The following is a 22,334-nucleotide window of genomic DNA, read 5'->3' as shown; positions in this document are numbered from 1 at the left end:
TATACCATCTTTATTTTATAATATTATTTGATTAGCATTCAAATGAATTCGTAACGTATGATAGAAACACCACTTGGACCAAGAACCGTCCCTTAACAGGCCGTTGTGGTGGGCTGAAAGGTGTCTAATCCATTATTTCATTCATCTTTTTTCCTTTCAAAGGATGCCAAAGCATTACACTTTACAAGCTCATAGAATACCAAAAGAAAAACGCAATTGCATGCATATAAACACAATAAGATCAAACTTAAACAAAAGTCAAGTCTCCCTTCCTACGGCAGGAAGAACAATGATTTTCAGAGAACAACTTAAACAGCTTTGCGACCTACAAATAAAAAGCTGAGAAAGATTTGCTAAGATTAAAGAACATAATCTACTACCAACATACTTGAGTTGAGTACATGAGCTTCGAGACAATTAGCAGACTCCAAGATGACAGAATTCAAGGCCAGGGCCACCGACCTGTCATCATCAAGGCCGTGCTCTCTTGTTGCTGCAAGATGGGCATTTGTACTGCTTAATATGCTCTGCCCTTGCTGGTGTAATCTTGACACACTTTCCATGGAACCATTTCTCACATATATCACAGCAAATCCAGAATTCATCAGCTCCGTCACTCTCTCCGCAAGCCCCACATAGTGTCTCTCCATGCTCCTCCTCTTCCTCCTCTAGTCCATCATCATCCTCATCCTTTGATGGCACTGCCTTTGAATATTTGGGCAGAGGTTCAGAACCTCGCTGCAATTTCTCCAAACACAAAGGAAAAGAAAGAAACTAATTTGTAAGGTTACATTGAAAATTTCAAGTTATTTCCCTCTTTCAGTCAGCTATCGGCACAAGAAGAAAGGACTTCACAGAAATATTAGATAAAACAAGCCAAAATGCCAACAATACTTCCAGGACCATAGTTTTTACCATGTCAGAAACTGCTGTCAAATAGTGAGAAACAATCAACAATGTAATATTATGTTTTAGCACTAACACCAACCTACCTTTACCCTAGAACTAGCACCACTTAAACATATAAAGAAACAGTAGTAGGAAAAAGCTTGCCACCTTAGAGTTTGATTTAGATTTACTTCCGCTGTGATTTGAAACCAAAGATTTCTCCTTTGTCTGTTTCTTAGCTGCTCCTGTTACTACTTCGAATACTGTTGGAAGATCATTTATCATATTGAAAAGCCGTTTCCTGCATCATTTCAACCAACATGGTATGATTGAGGATAAATTGTAGCTCAAAATAAATACGGCACACTTGTTATACACAAAAGCAAATCCAGGGCAAAGCATCCCAATTTAATCAAGCTCACTCATGCTATGCCTTGTATATAATATTTGGGCATTATCTGTAAGTGGTTCGTATTGAAGCCTAAGTCTGAGGATCCATTTACAGAGGGTTTGCCAACTTAGGGGGAAGGACAACATGTAATAATTTTCATAATGGACATATAAAATTACCTTGGCAAATAACAGAAAACCAAAACTACAAGAGACTCATATCAATTATTTGGCTAAACTGAGGCTGGGAGGGTATGCATGCTAACCAAGTAAATTAGCTTATTTACACTTAGAATGTGTATGTAAAGCCAAATCAGGACTGTGCTCAGGCAAGGTGAAAATTACCTATCAGCTTTATCAAATCCAAACCTAGCACCAAAATAGAAAGCCACAGAGAGTAACCACGAGTCACTGTGTACAGCAACCAAAGACAACCAATCCTTTTCTTGCATTCCATCTCTGGCAAAGTTAATACCCAATGCGGGCTCTGGAAGCTCCGGAGGTACCTCTTCGGCAGGTAAATTCACCTCCCACTGCTCACTAGGGAATCCATAAAGGCAAAGATTCTCCTTTTCTGTAATCACAATGTTAACATTTTAATTAACCCATTCCGTTCTGTGCATTTAGAACCTAACCAGGGAGAATTAGTGAAAGCATAGGGAAACCACATTGAATTTAGCACATTCTCGTTCATCAATTTGCCTTTCAACTTCAAATGAACATGCTTTTTATCGAAATTAAAGCCATCTAAAAAACCCAATAAGAATCAAATAATGACAACAATCCTAAAAAACCTTTAAAAATGTAAAGCTATTTAAAGAAAGAAAAAGAATATACGTATCTAAAAGAGCAAGCAAGGAATAACAGCAATATTGTCTAAATTGTTAAATCCTAAACATACACATATCATACTTAGCTCAAACTATTCTTTTCTATTTTCAAAGGGAAAAGTACAATTTAAGAGGGAAAAGTACAATTTAAGCAGAAACAGTAACCCCATAATTAAAAATGTTTCTTCATGCCATAGATTTAAACAGTAATAAAGCTACGATCTCAAATATCACGGGATGCACTAATAACGTAATTTATACTGAACTTTAAACAACTTCAGTCACCGGGCCTGAATGCTCTGTTTCATTTATATATACAAAGACCTTCAAAATAAAAATTGTAACTTCAATTTCCAGATAAATCATGTCATCAACCAAACAAAACAAATCTGGCTATTAAAATCTAGAAATTAATTCTCCAAAAACAAAAACCCAGTACCTGGATCACACTGCTGGTAAAACTCCTCCACATCTGCAACCACAACCACTCCCGAATAGTAATTAAATAAAAATAAACTTCAAAAGCATAGGCGAAAACAAATATGGTTGAGAAAATAGCAGTCAAGTAAGAGAAAAGAAAAATAGTAGTATTACCGGTAGTAAGGGCTTTAATCATTCCAGCTCGACGACCCTTGAAATCTCGAAAGATTTCTTCGACTGTACGTGGGTTGTACGGAACACCGCCGTCCATAATCCGGGCTGATACTTTTCTTCCTTTCTTTGTCTTCTCTTTGAAAGAGAAATTGTGTTGCAGTGTGGAGATCGAGTAGCAGAGAGGAAGGGAAAAGGGTAGGAGACGGTCTGAGAGAGAGAGGAAAAGGAGGGAAATGAAAGATTTGCAAAGGGGAATTTTCGTTTTAGTTTTTAAGAGTAAAATTAACTGACCCTTTCTCTCTGTTTCTCTCTATGGAGGGAGAAAGAAGGAAAAGGCAGAAATATGTGAACCAATCCGGGAAAAAAATGGGACCGGCCCATATATGAATAAATTATTTATAGAAAAAAAACCTAAGTAGAAAAGCCCATTTTGACGAAATTAAACTCAAATCTATAATAATAAATCATTTTATTATTAAATCCAAATTTAAATTTTAGAGATAGATAAATAATATAATTAAGAAAAAAAATTCTAAAATAATTACTCCTCATCAAAATTTATTAAACTCTTAAATTAAGTTTTATAATTATTAATGTCTGTCCAATAGTAATGGCTGCTAAGCTTTATAAATTTTATCATATAAAGACAAAATACATATTATTTGGATTCATATTAAATTTTTAGATTATTTTTATTTTTATTCTTATTAAAATCTAGTTTTTTTCTTTGTTCAATATGACACTAATATTGTATAAGGTATTTAAAGATAACATAGTTAATTTTTAAAGTTCCTAATATTATTCGGTTTAAATTTTTATAATCTTACTAATCAAATAAATTTAGTGTTAAATGTTAATTTTTTAAATTTGTGTTTGATTATTAAAAAAATTATGGGTGTGATTTTTCTCGAGTTTTAGGGTTAAAATGATGAAAATTAATTGACAATATCATTCTATTTTATGAATTCTTAACAAATAAATCTCAAAATTCAAAGTTAAACACTAAGAAATTGACATCGTTATTTTTAAATAAGGTGTGCAAAAAAATTAATTAATCGATTAAATTGAACCAATTTAATAGAATTAATTTGACTTAATAAGTTTTTTAATTTATTAAATTAAGAGATTTGGCTTAATTTACAAATCAAACAGACAGAAAATACAAATATTTCATATTATATAGCATTCATGTTAAAAACCAATTAAAATCATACATATTGTCCCTTATATGAGCCCCCGAGGCCCCAAATTACACATTAGAAACAAATCGAGACTAAATTGAAAACTCAAAAAATTTTCTAGAAACATTTGAAATTTTTCAACACTGCAGGGGTCACACGGCCGTGTGGCTCACACGGTCAAGAGACACACACGTATCTCAAGCTGTGTGGACATTCGAATTAGGGACACACAGCCGTGTCCCAGCCCGTGCCTATGCCCATGTAACTCACTAACTTGTACCACACGGCCAAGCCACATGCCCGTGTGCCAGGCCGTGTCAATATACTGACTTGCACTCTTTAAAAGATACATGAGACACGCGACCGTGTCACCTGCCCGTATGTCACACACGGCTGAGACACATGCCCGTGTCTCTACTTGTGTGGACGAAAATAGGTCATTTTTCAAGCCATATTTCTCACCCAAATTGGTGTTAACCTACTATCAACATTATGCATATCAAAACACCATAATTAGGCATCTAAAACAAGCCAAAATCAAGCTTTAAACATATAATATCTTCACATACAACCAATATGTCTTTAGGCACCTCAAATGACAACTTATAACATGTGTATTCAATATATTCATATGTATAACTAACTTGCTATTTTGCATTATTTCAAACCAAGTCACTTACCTACCAAAACATACCATTTGGTGCCAAAATGTATTTCAAATACTAACATATTTAGATATATATACCTTACATATCAAGGTACCAATTCATGATCAATTCATCACATCCCAAAACACATGTATAAAATGCACATTTAGCTAATATTTTACCTTTCACTGTACAACCATAAACCAAACCACACATCAACCACATAAGGCAAATATGCACAAACCAAAATGTGCCAAAACACAAGCCAAAGAAGTGGCTGATATCAACAAAATACATATAGACCAACATTAACCAGAATACATATACATGCCATTATAACCAAAACCAAAACATCCAAAAGTACCGATAGAACCGATGGATAGTATGATAGATCTTCGACAAGCTTCCAACACGATCGAACTTCCGATAATCTGTAAAGTAAGGGATAAACAACTATGTAAGCAATGAATGCTTAGTAAGCTGGTACAAACTTTAAACATAATATTCCAATTCAATAATAAACTTTATATGATAAATATAAAGCTATACAAATGCCTCGAGATTTATCAACTACATAACCATCAACTCATAAATGAGTAAGTTTATCAACATCATATATATAATCATTCCTAAAATAATAAGATTTTATAAAACATTTTACACCATCACTAACATTTTCATAAAACTACGAAAAATTTCTTTTACTTTCCATTTCATTTACCTAACATAAACTTAAATAATAACATCAATTAATTTATTAATATATTTATTCATAACATAGGTAAATTCAACCATAACATACATACTTTCTCATATATAAGTACATTATTCAACTCATCAATCCCATTTTCATCATATCACATTTCAATTATGAACTTACCGTTTCATCTATATAATACCAGATATAAGCACATGCATCAATCATAATCTCAAACTTGACATAAGCCTAATCACCATCGTCAATGTAACACCCCTAACCCGTATCCGTCACCGCATTAGGGTTACAAAGCATTACCGAACATAGCATGATAGGACACAAACATTTAACATTCAAATGATATGCATACTATTTAAAATTTAATCATATAGTTGCATTAAGATATGGTTGTAAATAACTTCTCTATTGTTATTACATGTACATAACTCATTTTATCATAAAACAACTGAATTATCTTAGTTAATGCATATATATAAATATACTAATACATCATAAACTTTAAATTTAATACTTGTCCATTTAAGATCAAATTGCGTAAAAACGAACATGAATTTATATAATAATAAAATGCATAATCAGCACATTATAACTATTCAATACATCAACTTCAATAAGACTAATGTAATATCCCGAAAATTACTACTGTAATACCCCAAAATTACTACAGTAAGAAAGTAGGTAAAGTGACAAAAAAAAGAAATTTTCAGTTATGGCAACATTGGGAAGTATATTATGATATATTAATTCAAGAAAAGATTAAATCGCAAAAGTGAGAAAAGTTTTGTTAATTAAGAGTAAATACTCAAAACTTAAGGGGGTAAAGTGTAAATATGAAAAAGTTGAAGGACCAATGGTGAAAATATTTTAAGGGTGGAATAATCTAGAAACTAAGAAAAATGGATGAATTAGGACCAAATTGAAAAGGTGAAGAATATTGAGGGACTAAATCACAATTTTACCAAATTAAGTGATGACTCAAGGATGTAATTTTTAAAGATCATAAAGGGCAAAATGATCAATTAGAAGAGAGATATCTAGAAGGCAATGATGATGTTGGAGATATTTTAGATTAATTAATTAAATATTAGTTTATTAATATTTTATTTTTATTTTTAAATAATATTTTATTATTTTATTTAGTATATATATAAGAAAAGGAAGATGAAGAATCACCGTCCCACCATTTTTTCCCATGCACCAACGTGAGAAGAAGAGAGATAGAAAGAAAGTTTTGCTTTCTTTACAATTTGGTCCTTCCACCAAAAATTCACCATTTTCACCTAGAAATCAAAAGAATTTCCGTATCCATCAAGAGAGAAAGATAACAAGGAGACTATAGGGAGCTAGAATATCAAGTTAGATTTAAGAAATAGAAGCTATAGGAGAGAGAAAATCAAGTTAAAGTTTGAAATTAATAGGACAAGGTAAGAACATCAAGATTTCAATATATTTTTAAGTTTGATATTATTGAAAAAACATGGAAATGATGTTATAGTAGAGTTTTATTAAATCAGGTCTTATGTTCTTGATATATCAGTGAAGTGAAATAAGAGAAAGTGATGAGAAATATTATAGTAATAAAGAATAAGAGAGTTTTAAACTTTGTAATCAACATCTTGCATTAAAACAGTTTTGGACAGCAGCAGTAGTCTAACTTTGAAAAATCACCAAAAATTGTGGGAATCAAATTAGAAGATGAATAAAATATGAAATTAAATATTAATGAGTCTAGTTTCTCATAAAAGAAACGGTGTAAGCAATGGAGTTGTAAATCATGAGATATAATAAATTTTGTGAAACAAGGTCAGAATGATTTTGGGTTCCCCTATTTTGACTTTGGAAAATCAAAAAAAATTTGAGAAAAATAATTAGGGGCTTAAATTTATATTTTTAAATCCTTAATTAGTTTATTTTCAATAGAAACAAATGGTAACATCATCTGAATCCCGTACGAGGAGATAATTAATTTTTAGTGAAGAAGGGTCGAAACTGTCAGACAACAGAACAGGGATAACTTTAAAGAATAAGCTGTACTTATTGGCTGAACCATAAATTCTGAAATTTTATGGTAAGAAGATATGTGAGTCGTTTCATATAAATTTAGCGGATATTAATTCGAACTTCCGTAGCTCAAGATATAAATAATTTAGTGACTATGACTCAAGTGGACAGCTTTGAATGAACATATAAATAAATAGTAAAATTATAGATAATGTTACATATAAGCATGTTATATACATTAAGGATGTGGAATGTAGAGGATGAGGAGGAAAATATATGATTATTCAACTAGCATGAGTTTTCATTACAAATGGCTAATTTGCATGGTTTAGATTTAGGGACTAAATTGAATAAAAGTAAAATTTTAATGGTAAATTTGTAAAAATGTCAAAAAGTGACCAAATTGCATGAAATGAATTATTTTATTATTTAATTTAATAAATTGAATGAAATATTAATTTAGATCAAGATTGGGTGGAAATTCGAGGAAAATAGAAAATTATCAAAATGTCCCTAAATTTTGGTATTTCTGCAATTTAGCTTGGTAAGTTCGTATGAACTATATTTTGTATAATTTTAATTAAAGTGAATGTTATTTGGTGATGAATATTATATAAATACGTGTTTTATTATTGGAATTGAATTATTATTGGTAATATGTATAATTATTAGATGCATTGAAATGATTATCGGAAGCTCGATTAGGTTGGAAGCTTGTCGGAGATATATTGTAACAGCCTGAATTTGGGGCAAGTAGGAATAGTGGTTTCGGGACCACAAATTCGACGAGAAAAAAATTTATTTTCATTATATTTTATATTCTACGATTTCACAAAATGATTTTGTGAAAATTTCGCTCGAAAATTTTGACATTTGGGCACTCAATTTAGTCAAAAGGACTAAATTATAAAAAGTGCAAAAGTTGAGTTCTATATGTTAGAGGTGTTCAATTGTTATGAAATTTTAAACTGGAGGTCTTTATATGGTAATTAGACCATTGGTTAAGTTGGTGGACAAAAATGGGTATGGTTAGGCATGTTTCCAAAGTTTTTCATTAAGGGCATTTTGGTCATTTAGTTATTAAAATGAATTAAAAACAAAATTAAAAGCCAATTTTTGTCCATCTTCAACCCCTTGGCAGAAAATTGCATGGAGAAACCATGGCTGGGGTTTTTCAAGCTTCCAAGCTCGATTGTAAGTCCGTTCTATCCCCGTTTTTAATGATTTTTACGTTTTTGAAATCCTCGTAACAAGATTTACCTATTTTTACCATTGTTTTGAACTAGGGTTTGTGTTTAAAAATTTACCCATGAATGATATGCATGTATTTTGATGTTTTATGGAAGAATATGAATGTTTGGAGTGTGATAAACGATTTGTACTAAGTAATTTTCGATGAAAATGCCTAAAAGGATTAATTTGTAAAAGTTATAAAATATGTCACAAGTGTGTGAATAAATGAGTATTGTGGATTGCTATGATTATGAAAATGGTTAATCTAGGCCTAAAATGCAAGGAAATTTAATAAAAATTATTTTACGAGCCTAGGGGTAAAATTGTAATTTTGTGAAACTTTAGGGGCAAAAATGTAATTTTGCTAAAGTATGATTTTTGGACTGGAATGAATAGTGTGAATGTTATATAAGTTAAATGTATTGTTATAAATCAAGAAAGACAAGAAATTGAAATTGATCGATAAAAAGAAAAGTGAGAAAAAGTGAAAAATTCTCGAATGAACCTTTGGAATAAAAAGGGATACGAATGAAGTGATAGAAATGATCACATGTGTGGCACGGATTGTGTGTAGGCCACTATGTAAAAGTGAAAGTGATGGTCACGTGTGTAGTACTATGTGCAGGCTACTACGTGTACCGGAATGATAGGTCGCATGTGTAGTACTATGTGCAGGCTACTATGCGTACCGGATAGTTTCGATCACATGTGTAGTACTATGTGCAGGCTACTATGTGAACCGAACATGATTGATTAGTAAGGTGGTTGCTATGTGCTGATTCCACTGGACATCATTAATTAATAAGGTGGTTGTTATGTGCTGAATCCACCGAGTATCTGTTATTATTCTAAAGTGTTCATTGGGAAATTGACTAAGTGTAATTAAATAATGAATATAGGTGTGGAATTGAATTGAATATCGACTTAGAAATGGAAAAGTGAATTTTGAATTGAATTGTGATTGAAAGTGAAAAAGTGAAATTATGAAATAGTACATTTAGCAATAAAACAGTTTAGATAACAACAGTTGTGTGACTTTGAAAAATCACCAAAAATGTTGGAGATTGAATTAGAGGCTGAATAATATATGAAATTGAATCTGAATGAGCCTATTTTCACATAAAAGAAACAAAGCAAGCAAAAGAGTTATATATTTTGAGATATTTGAAGTTTAGTTAGACAGAGTCAGAATGAGTTTAAAATCCCCTGTTCTGACTTTGGAAAATTGTCAAAAATTGTAAAAAAATAATTATGGGATAAATTTTATATGTTTAAAATCCTCAGTGAATCTATTTTCAAGAGAAATAAACAGAAACAATATCCAAATTCTATACAATGAGATGATTAATTTTTAGTGAAGAGAGGTCATAACTACCGAGCAGTGGAACAGGGGAAATTTTAAAGAATAAACTGTACTATTTGGCTAAACCAAAAATTCTAAAAATTTTATGGTAAGAAGATATATGAATTTAGTTTTGGGGAAAATTAACGGTCCTTAATTTGGAGCCCTGTAACTTCGGGTAAAAATAATTTAGTAACTCTGACTAGGAGAGACAGTTTTAAGTATACATGTAAGTGAATAGTGAAACTATAGAAAATGTTATTTCTAAGAGTGTTATGTACATTAAGGATGTGGAATGGAGAGGAGGAGGAGGAAAATTGGAAGAACATATGAATTATTTGTGTATAATTGGTCATATGCTCGATTATAATCGATAAACGATTGAAAATAAATGATGTTTATAATTGTGCATTATCAGTTATGGTTAAAGTTCATGTGAGAAAATAAAGTTTCATAGTATGTGTATGTGGTATACTTGGTATATGATTTGGTATGTAGCAATGTCAGAAATGGTTTATGAATTAACTCATGTTGATAAGTTTGATACATAAATAAATGTGATGCTTATCCATGCTTATAATGCTTATACTATATGTTTATTTGGCTAGCATGTTTGGTGTGTATGCTTAGGCTTTGGCCAAGTTGTGGCTGGATTATGCCACATTAAATTTATAAAATTATGCATTGAGATGGTAAATGCCTAGATTGAAATTTGCTTGTGATCATAAAAGGGTGGTAAGGTTTAAAGTTTGTAATATTTATTAAAATGGTTTATCATGTGGTTAGTCTTCAAAAAGAACTAGCTTGCGACTATGGTTGAGTGTAATGTTTATATCTTGTGTGATATGCATAGGAAACGGGAGTGGAAAGGAAATGAAATACTAAGTTCATGCTTGAAGTGTAAAATGACGTAAAAAGGGGACGTTAAAGTTAAACGATAAATATGTATTAGTATTGAACTTAATGAAATTGAACTGTACGTGAATTAAATGGAAATTGCAAATGATATGATTTGAATTAAATGAATTGTTGTGGTATTGAAACATATATTGGATTGAGAAATTGAACTGAATCGTGAACATGAGAATCGTGAATTAAATGAAATGGAAATGAAGTATTGAATTGCATGAGTATGTATTGGGTATTAAAAGCCCTATTTGTTACAAATATAGTATTTTGAAGTTATAACGTGAAGATTTATAAAAGCATGTTAAAAATTTGAAGAGTTTAAATTTGAATGAAATTTTATAACTCGGTTTAACATGTTTATAAGTATATGTGTTCTGGTAATGCCTCGTACCCTATTCCGGTGTCGAATACGGGTAAAGGGTATTACATATATCACACTATCCATTGGTTCTATCGGTAATTTTGGATGGTTTGATTCTGGTTATAATGACATGTATAAGTTAAATTGGCCAACGTTAGCTCATTAATGTTTTGATTTTTATTGGTTATAAGTATGAATGCTTGATGAAATGAAATGTCTGTAAATTGATTTGTAAACTCTGGTAATGCTCTATAACCCTATTCTGGCAATGGATATGAGTTAGGGTGTTACAACTAAACCTAAGCATTCGACTATATGTCATAATCAAATTCATTTATATCAAAGGCTATATAACTAAATTTAATCTATCAAATTTTTACATACCATTACCGAATACAAATTATACCTATGACCACAACAAAACATGCTCATATTAGACATAAGCATAAACTCCATTTTTATACTTGTACATGAATGCTCATACTCGATCTACTTCCAATTTATGCTTAAATTCATTACCAAGTAACTAAGCATTTATTTTTCGAATCATGCATATAAATCATCCAATATATATCATGATATTATATGCTATCAGCAAAACAAATATCAAATTATATTCAATGGTAAACCCATTCATTTATCGACTTAATCATACAAACTAGCAATTACATTCAACATCCACATAAACATATCATATTCAAATTTTATGTTTAAATCACAAGTCCAAGTCATTAGATAAATAAGCATGTCAACATTCATTCACCCTTATAATAAGACTAAAGAAACTCATTATTAACAATTATAGGTACATCTTCATACATATATACATATACATATATACTATTATTCATACAATGCTAAACCCAAATCAAAATATGCCCTAAACATCATTCATTCAAAACTGAACACCACAAGATAACTAAGCCATTTTCGCATGGCTTTAGTATATACACATTTGAATTTAAACAAAGTTCAAACTAGTCTATACATGCCATAATCCAAATTAAGTTGCAACTTATAAAATACCGTAGTTAATTGATAATGTGACGAGCTTTACTGACGAATCCCCGAGCTCGTAACAATCTCCAAAATCTATAAAACAAGAGTAAACAAAAATACAAAGTAAGCTACCTTAGCTTAGTAAGTCTTAAGCAATACATAAATAAAATATGAATCATATAATTTCTTAAATAAATTTACTAAGCCGCAAATACCATTTATAAATACTATCAAAACGTTTATTAACCTCAAGACCTTTTATTCATAACAATTAAACATGATATAAACTCACAAATTTGTACCTACCATTTGCACATAACCGAATATGTATACTCATCAAATACAAATAAATATATACCTCAATAATTTTTTGTTATTTACAATCAATCAATGTACTTACCTAATATCAAATAAGAGATGAATAACACATACCTGATTATCATAATTTCATAATCCATTAGTTATTACATTGACAAATAACTTACTAATCACATATTTTAAAATGATTCACCGGCATGTAGCCTGCTAGGCTTAAAGCCTGATTCAGAACACCGACATTAAGCCTGCTAGACGTAAAGTCTGAAATATTTCACCGGCATTAAGCCTGCTAGACATAAAGTTTGAATTATTTCACTGGCATTAAGCCTGCTAAGCACAGAGCCTGAATAACTCAAACAAAATTAATCTTTCATATAATGCTTTATGATTCACATAAATCCTTCTCAAGAAACTCAAATCATATATTCGATCCACATGAATATATATAATTCATAACATTAACTTTAGCTCAAAGAACTTGTATATTACATTCGAACCTCATATGTATAGTTCAAAACATTAAATTCAGCTCAATGAATTTGTAACCTATATTCGAACCACATATATATATAAAATGTATACATCAAATTTGGCTCAAGAGATTTTGCAATCTATGTTTGAACCACATGTGTATAAGAAATTTATATATTAAATTCAACTTAAGAACTTGAATATATTTATATATATATATTTATTCGAACCACATATATATGAAATTATACATCAAATTCGGCTCAAAGAAGTTAAATCTTGCATTCGATTTACATGTCCATGCATATATTCTTCTATTAGTTTCATATCATTGAACTTAAAGTATATTTTAGCTAATATACATGTAATTTACACCTTTAATATCAACCAACCAAAATCAATTCCTATGTTCGGCTATCATGTAGAAAAATCTCAAAGTTTTATTCAATTTAAATACTTTTAGTTCTAGCTTACTAATGTATGATATATATATATTTATATATATATTCCAATTTGATAACATTTAAATTGCTATTATACTTACCTCAGATGTCAACGGACACAATTGACTACTCGGCTACTTTCGATTTCTCCCGATCTAACTCCATTTTCTTCATTTCTTGATCTAAACATATTCAAATTTAGCCTTTTTATTCATCAAATCATTCAATTTAATCCAAAAACACATAAATGGGCAAATTACCATTTTACCCTCGACATTTTACACTTTTTGCAATTTAGTCTCTATTGCATAAAACACAAAATACACAAAATTTGCACACACTATGCTAGGGCCGAATGTTCATAAGCTTCACACAAGTCCCCACATTTCATTTATTTCACATTTTAGTCCCTCAAAAATTTATTTTCACAATTTAGCCCTAATTACTCAATTTCACCAAAAATTCAAAGACAAAACATGTTAATCTTTCACATATCTTTCATATTTCATCATCAACTATCACAAAGCTCAAGTATTCATCAATGACATATCTCAAAATCACCATCGAATTCTAAATTTAAAGCATGGGCTAGATAGAACACGAAGCAACGATCACAAAAACGTAAAAATCATCCAAAATCGAAACCAAAACATACCTTAATCAAGCTAAGGAAGTGCCAAAACTTAAGAAGCCATGGATGGTTTCTTCCTTTTCAATATTCGGCTAACAAAGATGAACATATTCATCTTTTTATGACTTATTTTTATTATAATGTTAATATTTACCTTATTATTATATTAACCTTTTAATAATAATTATGTATAACATATATATTAAGGTTAGTTTTGTCAAATGCCACCCACTATCTAACTTTTGGTCTTGTTGCATCATAAATCCTCCCATTTAAAAAGACAACAACATTTAGGTGCTTTTAGATTTAAACCTTAAATTTTAATTTTACGCGATTAAGCCATTTTTATTAAATTGGACACTTAAACGACGGAATTAAAACACGAAAATTTCATACAATCAAATTCACACATAATAAACTCACAAAATAATATTAAGATATTTTTCTGACTCGGATTTGTGGTCCCGAAATCATTATTTCTAATATTGGGCTGTTACAGTCAATACACAAGTTAGTGCATTTATGTATATAACTCATTTGGGGTCAATCACATGATAAACCATTTTAGAAGAAATTACACCTTTTGAATCTTACCACCTTTTCATGAACATAAGCATATTTCCATTTAACCAATTACCATGTCAATATATATAGCTAATATTCAACATGATATAATGCAACAAAAAGCTTAGCACAAACCTAAGCATTGTCCATCATCTCATGTTCAGGTCAATATTCAATAAATAACAAAACTTTCAAATTCATTAAACAAATTATCTTACCGAGATTTTCCATACGAAAAACGACTTACGAGTAAGAGTACATCGTCAACAGAAGCTCATAAGAGATGGTCCTCCCGAACACGCTAACAGAAGCTTATAAGAGCTGAAAAAAAGCTCAAAAGAGCTGAACAGAAGCTCGTAAGAGTTGAACAGAAGCTCGTAAGAGCTTATCCACTCGAATCACGCCAAACAGAAAGTAAAGCGTGAGAGTTCGCAACAAATGCTTAACCCTGGTTTACTTGGGTAAAATGCCAATATCTCCCCAGTACCATCTCCACTCCAAACCCTCGTTATGCACCAAATCACGAATGTACTCAAATCTCGCGTTCAATCAAAACTGAGTATTAAATTCAATAATATATTTCCAACAATAATTAAATTCCAACAATAGAACATTTATATAATATCAATCATCAATTTATACAAATGTTAAATTTTAACCGCACGAACTTACCTGCTAAATTACAAAAATACCAAGATTTAGGGGTATTTTGGTAATTTTTTTATTTTTCTCGATTTTCTACCCAATCTTGATCTAAATTAATAATTTCATTAAATTTATTAATTTAGAAAATAAAAAAAATTATTTAATGAAATTTGGTTATTTTTGACATTTTTACAAAATTCTCTTAAAGTTTTACTTTTATTCAATTTAGTCCCTGAGCCCAAAACATGTAAATTAACCATTTTTAAGGCAAACCCGTGCTAGCCGAATAGTCATGGTATTCAATACAATTCATTTTTTGCAATAATTTCACAACAAATCATTATATTTTTACTATTTCAACAATTTAATCCTTAATCAAAAAATTCATCAAAAATCACTTATTAAAATACTTTTAAATAACAATTAATATCTTAGATTCATCATTTAACATAAAAAATCACAAGATTCATCAATGCCAACATTCAAAATCTTTAACAGTTTCAAAATCAAAGGTACGGGTTAACTGGACCTAATTGCAACGATCTCAAAAACATAAAAATTAAAAGAAACGGGTGAAAGATGACTTAGCATGCATGAATTGAAGCATGGCCGAACCTTGGTTCTTCTGCCATGGTGTTTCGGTGGTTTGGAGAAGATGATAAGTATACAATGTTTTTCTTACTTTTTGTTTTACTTATTTTTAATGTTTTTAATACATTATTATTATTTTAATTAATAAAAATAACACATACTTATCCTAAAAACAAGCATTGACAGACTATAATAATTCATCATGGTATAATTGTAATATCAGTCCACCTACTTCCACTAAGTAATCTATTTAAATCATTAAAATTCAATAGCAACTAGGTTTTGCATCTTTTACAAATTAGTAATTTTTAATTAATTAACTATCGAAACGTTAAAATTTTTTAACAAAATTTTAATACCACTTTAACAACACTCCGTAAATATTTATAAAAATATTTACGGCTCGGTTTATAGATTTGAGGTCCCGATACCTTATTTTCTAAAATCACTTGAACTTAATAATTCGCTTATATAACAAAAATCATTATATCAAAAACTTTTTTAAAATCATATTTGACTCGTAAATATTAAATAATAATATTTACGAATTTACTCGTCGAATTCAGTGGCCCTGAAACCACTGTTTTTGATACTACTAGAAAATCGGGATGATATAACATCATAATAAACAATTTAATTTATTTTAATAATGTACATATTTAATGTATTATTTCAAATCATACTTTTCATTTTTTATTTTAAATTTATGAATTTTATTTATATATAAGATTTTTAGTATATAACAAAAGCTAAACAATTAAAGTTAATACCATTTCAAAATTAAAATAACCGCATACAAAATTCAAATATGGAATTTAGTAAAACGAAACTACTTTTAGGTGCGGCTAAAAAACGTTTTCTTAGATGTAAATATCATACTGTTTAATTATTGTTCAGTTTAATATTTGGATATCAACTATAAACTTTAGTTGATTTTTTGCCCTTTTCTTCCTATAAATAACAATTTTAGTAAAATACCAAAAGTTGGATTAAGTTTTCATCTTTATTATTGGTTGGTTCCATGGGTTTTAAGATGATATTTGAGTACGAATAACTTTTGTAAAATATATATAAAAAAAATACCAACGTGAAAACAAATATGAAGTCATCACTTGTTAGCTCCAAGAATCTAATAAGACTTCAATCCGCTATCTCACGCTCCTTCCTTCAACACTCATCCAAACCCATTTCTCAAACACCGTTCTTCATTCCAATCATCCCCACAAACACCATAAACCTGTACAATCAACGTTACCAAAACCTCCAATTCCAAATCCGGTCCAACTCAACATCCATAATGTCATCATCAGCTTTCAAGCCTGAACAAGCGAGGCTACCACCTGCTCTTCCTCTTTCCTCCCCTCCTCTCACCAAGGCAACCTCTTTTGCTTTCTTTTGCTGTCTTCTCCTTTTTGTTGTTTTGATTGCGTGTTTGTTAAAGTGATCTGTTTTGGGTTTGTTGTTATAGTTCAAGATTGGGATTTGTCAGTTGGCAGTGACACCTGATAAAGAGAGGAACATACAGCATGCTCGGGAGGCCATCGAAGAGGCTGCTCAAAAGGGTGCCCATCTTGTTGTCTTGCCTGTGAGTTTTATTATTGTCTATGTCTCAAGTTTTCTCCTTTCTGATGTTCGCATGAGGGTTTTCGTTAGGTAACAAATTGTGCATAATTAAGCTTTGTGCTATTGGATTCGAGGTTGAAAATTTAGAAGCTTGGAGGGTCTTAGAAATTTGAGCATACCAGATAAGCTAAAGCCTAATTCTTTTTTTCCCATTATTTTTGGTGAAATCAGCTTGACGAGCCAAATATATGGTGGAATATTAAACCACAAAATGGTTGTTTTGGTGTTCTTCAATTACATATAATAGATTTTGCTATTAACATTTTAAGGCCCGTCCTTCTTTCTGTTATTCTGTTTCAGGAAATATGGAACAGCCCATATTCAAATGACGGTTTTCCAGTTTATGCTGAAGATATAGATGCAGGTCATGATGCATCTCCTTCAACAGCTATGCTGTCTGAAGTTTCTAGTCGTCTGAAGATCACGGTAGTTGGTGGATCTATTCCTGAACGCTGTGGGGATAAATTGTATAATACTTGTTGTGTCTTTGGTACCGATGGAAAGCTGAAAGCCAAGCACCGCAAGGTAGAGGCACTTCGTATCCTATATGGTAGTATATAGGAATTGCCAATTTTGTGCATTGTGTATGGCTGAACTTGGCAATGCATTATGGAGCCACTGTTTATTTTTAGTTCATTAGGTAGAATGAATTTGACTATGGTGCAACATCTGTCAATTCATCACCTGTATAAAAGCTCATACATCTACACATATTGCTAGATGGCTGAGCCATTTAGTACTCAGTTCTTGATATAATCGTGGAATTTTTTGTTTGGTACCATTAAAACTTATGTGCCTGTCAGAAGAAAGAAAAACATTGATATTAAGCTTTATCTTTACCTTTTGCTTTTGCTGCTAAAGTTTCAAATACACACACACCAGTATGCAAACACCAAAATTCCTGATCTCTGATACCAAGTTTGCTGCTTCCTTTAGGCAATTCTAAAGTTCACTAATATCATTTTGAAGATTCCATTTGAAGTGCACATGATATTTATGAATTCCTTTGGAACTACAGATTCACCTTTTTGATATCGATATTCCTGGGAAGATTACCTTCATGGAATCCAAGACTCTTACTGCTGGGGAAACTCCTACCATTGTGGACACAGGTTGATGTTTCCTTAGACTTCACATGCATGAACATGTTACCCTGTCCATAATTTTTTTAGAATCGTTTTCTAGATCATATATTGTATATCATCTCGTCCACTGTCATGAGACATCCCTATGTTTCTTACATCTTTACCATTATTTGGTGAAGTACTATGTCAAATCTTCTACAATCAGATTTAACTGACGAGTAATTATTATCAGCAATTGAGTATACTAGGTGAATGGTTTTGTAAGTGGGAAGCTAATCATCAATAGTTCATGCAGATGTTGGGCGAATTGGTGTAGGGATTTGTTATGACATTCGTTTTCAGGAATTGGCAATGATATATGCCTCAAGAGGTGTGTATACCTCTCCCTCGAACCGTTATTCAATTAATTTCATTTGTAATATTGGCTTTTGGTAGCTGATGAATGCAATTATTATTTCCTGTGTTTATTGAAATTAGGTGCTCACTTGCTATGTTATCCTGGAGCATTTAACATGACAACCGGACCATTGCATTGGGAGTTGCTGCAGAGAGCAAGGTGCTAGTTATTTCCCTGCTTTCACTTTCCTTGTTAATCTTTTTAACTTTACTGAAAGGTAGAGAGAAATAAGGTAGACTGGGGAGGGGAGGTGATGCAGTCACTGAAAAAAGCAATATAAAAGTCAGTGTTATAATTCTTTTGGCCTTGTATCCTTACAGAGATGGTTCCTAGTTTTAGCTTTAGGTGGACGTTATGAACTTCATACATCGCAGTAATTTTATCTTTAAACATTACCTTCTGAATTTTCTTTGCCAAGACACCAATAAATTTACTTGATGAAATGGAATTTATCATGTTTGATCATCTTCCAAAACCATCATTTCATTTAAAGAGAGAAAATTAAATTACTTTTACAGCAATGGATTAAAACTTAGATCAAGTCGTACCAGTTTGTCCTCCACGTTTGCTCTTTTTTGTTTTTAACATCCAACCGTTTCTCAACCTGACGGGGACTGTCGTATTGGATGATTTAGTGAGCTAATTGTTATTTTGTGATAGTAGTTGTTCATCTACTAATTTTTTTTTCTTGCTATTCTGTATGCAGGGCTGTGGATAATCAGGTATAGTAACAAAATTTTTCGTAAAGGCTTTCATAAGTCTCGTAATTAGCATACTGTACTATTTGGTTTAATAAGACAGACAGTACTAGTACAGATGAAAATTAATGTAGATCCTGTTATTTTATGGTCAAAACTAGAATGCAGTCAGTATTTGGTTAGTCTAACATGCTGGACTTTGATGCTGTTCTGGTTGGTAGCAAAGACACCGCTTTCTTTCCTTTGGCCTTTTTCTTTATGAAGGATTCTTTCCTTCTGTTTAGTCTTGAAAAATACTTGTTTATATAATTCATGTTCTGATGTTACCATATATACTGGATGGTGAAAATGGGATGGATTCATCAGAACTGTGACTTCAGATCACTGGAGCTCTGCACTGTCTAGGACATGAATATATGATTTCTCATAAAAGATTTCATTCTTTTTTTCCTTCTCTAATAAAAATTTTAAATAACAGTTATATGTGGCAACTTGTTCACCTGCTCGAGATACTGGAGCCGGTTACGTGGCTTGGGGTCACTCAACCCTTGTAGGACCTGTAAGTGGATACTTGTTTTTTTAGCTCTGTTGTGGGTTTATGAATAGAAAGGCTTTTCTCCTGTAATACGAATTCCTGAATCTTTTATGGCTTGAACTGTTTTGAGCAGACAAATACATACTTAAATTTTTGCATGTGACAGTTTGGAGAAGTCCTAGCCACAACTGAACATGATGAGGACATAATTATAGCAGAGATTGATTACTCAATACTTGAGCAACGAAGGTGATATGGCTTCCACATAATATTTGTTCTATACATGTTGCATGTTTATGGTTTTATTCAATCGTATATACTTTCTAGTCTTTTTAATTGGGTGCCTTGTATGAAATTTAGGGCTAATCTCCCTTTGGCAATGCAACGGCGGGGTGATCTTTATCAGTTGGTAGACATCCGGAGAGTCAGTGCTCATTGATTAGAGAAGAGAAGCATGTAAATAGCTATGAGTCATGGTGGGGATGTAATATAAGGTGCAACTTTACTAAAATCATGGGACTGTTGTCGTCCTTTGTCCAGTTGAAGAAAATCTGTAGATTTTATCATTCGGATGATAGCTTTGCTACCCATATTTGAACAATAATTGGATGTGATACTGTTGCCATGTTTTTAATTGCTAATTTAGCCAGACTTAGCCTTCAACACTCTAACATGGATGATAGGGCTTAAAAATGATGACACCTTATCTAATCAGCTAAATTTTGCAGAATTTTTGAGTCGTTGTTATGACACCGTATCCTACAATTTTCTTCAAGAAACGAGCTAAATTACCCAGGACAGCATATATATATTGTGAAGATCTAATATTTGGTTGGGAGAGATCACAACTTTGCTCGGACAAGGTTGGATTACAGTATCATAGCCAATATGAAATAGTCAGTTTTGACCTCAATTGCTGATGTAGGCTTGAAAATGATTATTTGGAGAAGTATTTCCGCAAGTCCGAAACCTACCGTCAACTATCAAATACGAATGTTGATAAAGTCAACCATTTCTCCTGGCTATCATTTTCATTTTACTTTCTCATTCTCAATTTGTTTTTCATCTATATATGATTGAATGGGCATGTCAAATCCTGTGGATAAGTGCTAGAAAATGTGGGTCTAACCTTAATTAAGTATCATGCATACCCAGAATAACATATATTAAAAACTATAGACCTACTTAGACTGGAGACATGAATATTAAAGAAGACGACGACCTTCAGGGTTAGTTAGTTCACTCTCCATATCCACTCCCCCCTCGCCCCATAGGCCCTAGCTTATATTATCCCTCTTCATTCACATGGGTATTCTACATGGGAGAGTACCGGAAAAATGTGGCTTTGTCTCCTATTTTTGAAGAGTAATCGCGATAGTGTTTCCTACCAATGTTCAAACAGAAAGATACCGTTTAACAAAAGAAACAAATAATCTAAAACTAAAACACACTATTTCCTTTTGCTCTACATAAAGGAGGACTAGAAAGCTGCCGCGTCATCGCATGCACGACCGCACGTGGATGCATCATGCTGGACTGACTCCACTGCAATTCGCAAACATAAGCAAAATCAAAAGCAAAAGACCCCCAAAATAGAAAGCTATTATATCTCTCGTCTTGTTTGCTTCGTTGGAAAAGAACAAAGTTGTTCTGTTCCTTTCTTTATTGCCAACCAAAAACGAAAAGGAAAGGAAAGAAGACTCTAATCAACATTCTCCACCGTCTGATTCTCAGTTAACAGTTGTGGGATCTTGCCCTGTCCACGTGAAAAAATAATACATGTGTGAGTGAGGCAGGCAGGGTGTACAGTGTTGTCTGCAAGATTGCAAATTGAAGAGGTGAAAATATAATCAGGTGTGGCCATGTAGTTCTCTGCTGAGGAGGCAACCTCTCGATCCTACAAAGTCTATGTCCCCTTGTGATTAGACCCTAGATATGTCTCGTTGGGGCACTTTCAGATTGTCCTTTGGAGGCCCCAATAGTCTCATATTTCTAATTTAATTGACTCATTATAAAAAAATTCTTCGCCTTAATTTTTCTTAATCGGAAAGGGGCTACTATACACGTGGCGAGTCACAATTGGTGAGTATATGGGAAACTAGACCTTTGGGAAGGAATCGGAAGCTCAGAAAGGAAAAGAGAGGCTAATAGCCTTTAAAGCGCACGTGTCAAAGGCAGTGAATATAGTTCACGTGCCTCGGAAATGGCCCCCACATTCCGTTTCCCCACAGTGGCCAAAT

The 22,334-nt window shown here is 31.9% G+C and overlaps 2 protein-coding genes and 1 long non-coding RNA gene across 5 annotated transcripts; 1 reads left to right on the top strand and 2 right to left on the bottom strand.

The window, feature by feature from the left end:
• Window positions 1-194: 194 nt before the first annotated feature.
• LOC107907038 (PHD finger protein ALFIN-LIKE 4) lies at window positions 195-3,076 on the bottom strand. 2 transcript variants are annotated; one of them, XM_016834236.2, is made up of 5 exons: window positions 2,703-3,076; window positions 2,548-2,580; window positions 1,624-1,852; window positions 1,057-1,189; window positions 195-738 (listed from the first exon to the last, which is right to left on the bottom strand). In XM_016834236.2, exons 1-5 carry the CDS (start codon window positions 2,797-2,799, stop codon window positions 472-474), a joined length of 759 nt encoding a protein of 252 aa, XP_016689725.1. In that variant the 5' UTR covers window positions 2,800-3,076; the 3' UTR covers window positions 195-471. The 2 variants fall into 2 exon arrangements, with proteins under 2 accessions (XP_016689725.1, XP_016689724.1); XM_016834235.2 differs by having other exon boundaries at window positions 195-747; window positions 2,703-3,072.
• Window positions 3,077-11,865: 8,789 nt separating this feature from the next.
• LOC107903276 (uncharacterized) lies at window positions 11,866-15,244 on the bottom strand. The gene is made up of 3 exons (XR_001685747.2): window positions 14,768-15,244; window positions 13,427-13,507; window positions 11,866-12,186 (listed from the first exon to the last, which is right to left on the bottom strand). It is a non-coding gene; the product is annotated as an uncharacterized lncRNA (long non-coding RNA).
• A 1,596-nt stretch (window positions 15,245-16,840) lies between these two features.
• LOC107907040 (omega-amidase, chloroplastic) lies at window positions 16,841-20,728 on the top strand. 2 transcript variants are annotated; one of them, XM_041093145.1, is made up of 10 exons: window positions 16,841-17,131; window positions 17,225-17,341; window positions 17,680-17,904; window positions 18,398-18,491; window positions 18,760-18,834; window positions 18,942-19,020; window positions 19,568-19,583; window positions 20,038-20,118; window positions 20,261-20,343; window positions 20,455-20,728. In XM_041093145.1, the coding sequence occupies exons 1-10, from the start codon at window positions 16,856-16,858 to the stop codon at window positions 20,531-20,533; spliced, it is 1,125 nt and encodes a 374-aa protein (XP_040949079.1). In that variant the 5' UTR covers window positions 16,841-16,855; the 3' UTR covers window positions 20,534-20,728. The 2 variants fall into 2 exon arrangements, with proteins under 2 accessions (XP_040949079.1, XP_040949080.1); XM_041093146.1 differs by lacking the exon at window positions 20,455-20,728 and having other exon boundaries at window positions 16,848-17,131; window positions 20,228-20,344.
• Window positions 20,729-22,334: the final 1,606 nt, after the last annotated feature.

This window comes from Gossypium hirsutum, chromosome D05 (genome assembly GCF_007990345.1).
Source record: "Gossypium hirsutum isolate 1008001.06 chromosome D05, Gossypium_hirsutum_v2.1, whole genome shotgun sequence".
In the NCBI taxonomy this organism is placed as follows: domain Eukaryota; kingdom Viridiplantae; phylum Streptophyta; class Magnoliopsida; order Malvales; family Malvaceae; genus Gossypium; species Gossypium hirsutum.
The sequence above is the reverse complement of the archived record's forward strand: the minus strand, read 5'-3'. Positions and strand labels throughout refer to the sequence as shown.

Bases quoted from the DNA above. Each gene is read 5' to 3' on its own strand.
- LOC107907040 (XM_041093145.1), top strand. From the start codon at position 16,856: ATGAAGTCATCACTTGTTAGCTCCAAGAATCTAATAAGACTTCAATCC. The intron at 17,905-18,397 runs GTAGAGGCACTT...TTGGAACTACAG, and splicing joins TGAAAGCCAAGCACCGCAAG to ATTCACCTTTTTGATATCGA. The intron at 18,492-18,759 runs GTTGATGTTTCC...TAGTTCATGCAG, and splicing joins TCCTACCATTGTGGACACAG to ATGTTGGGCGAATTGGTGTA.
- LOC107907038 (XM_016834235.2), bottom strand. From the start codon at position 2,799: ATGGACGGCGGTGTTCCGTACAACCCACGTACAGTCGAAGAAATCTTT. The intron at 1,853-2,547 runs GTACTGGGTTTT...TTGTGATTACAG, and splicing joins TTACCAGCAGTGTGATCCAG to AAAAGGAGAATCTTTGCCTT. The intron at 748-1,056 runs GTGGCAAGCTTT...TTGTGTTTGGAG, and splicing joins AATCTAAATCAAACTCTAAG to AAATTGCAGCGAGGTTCTGA.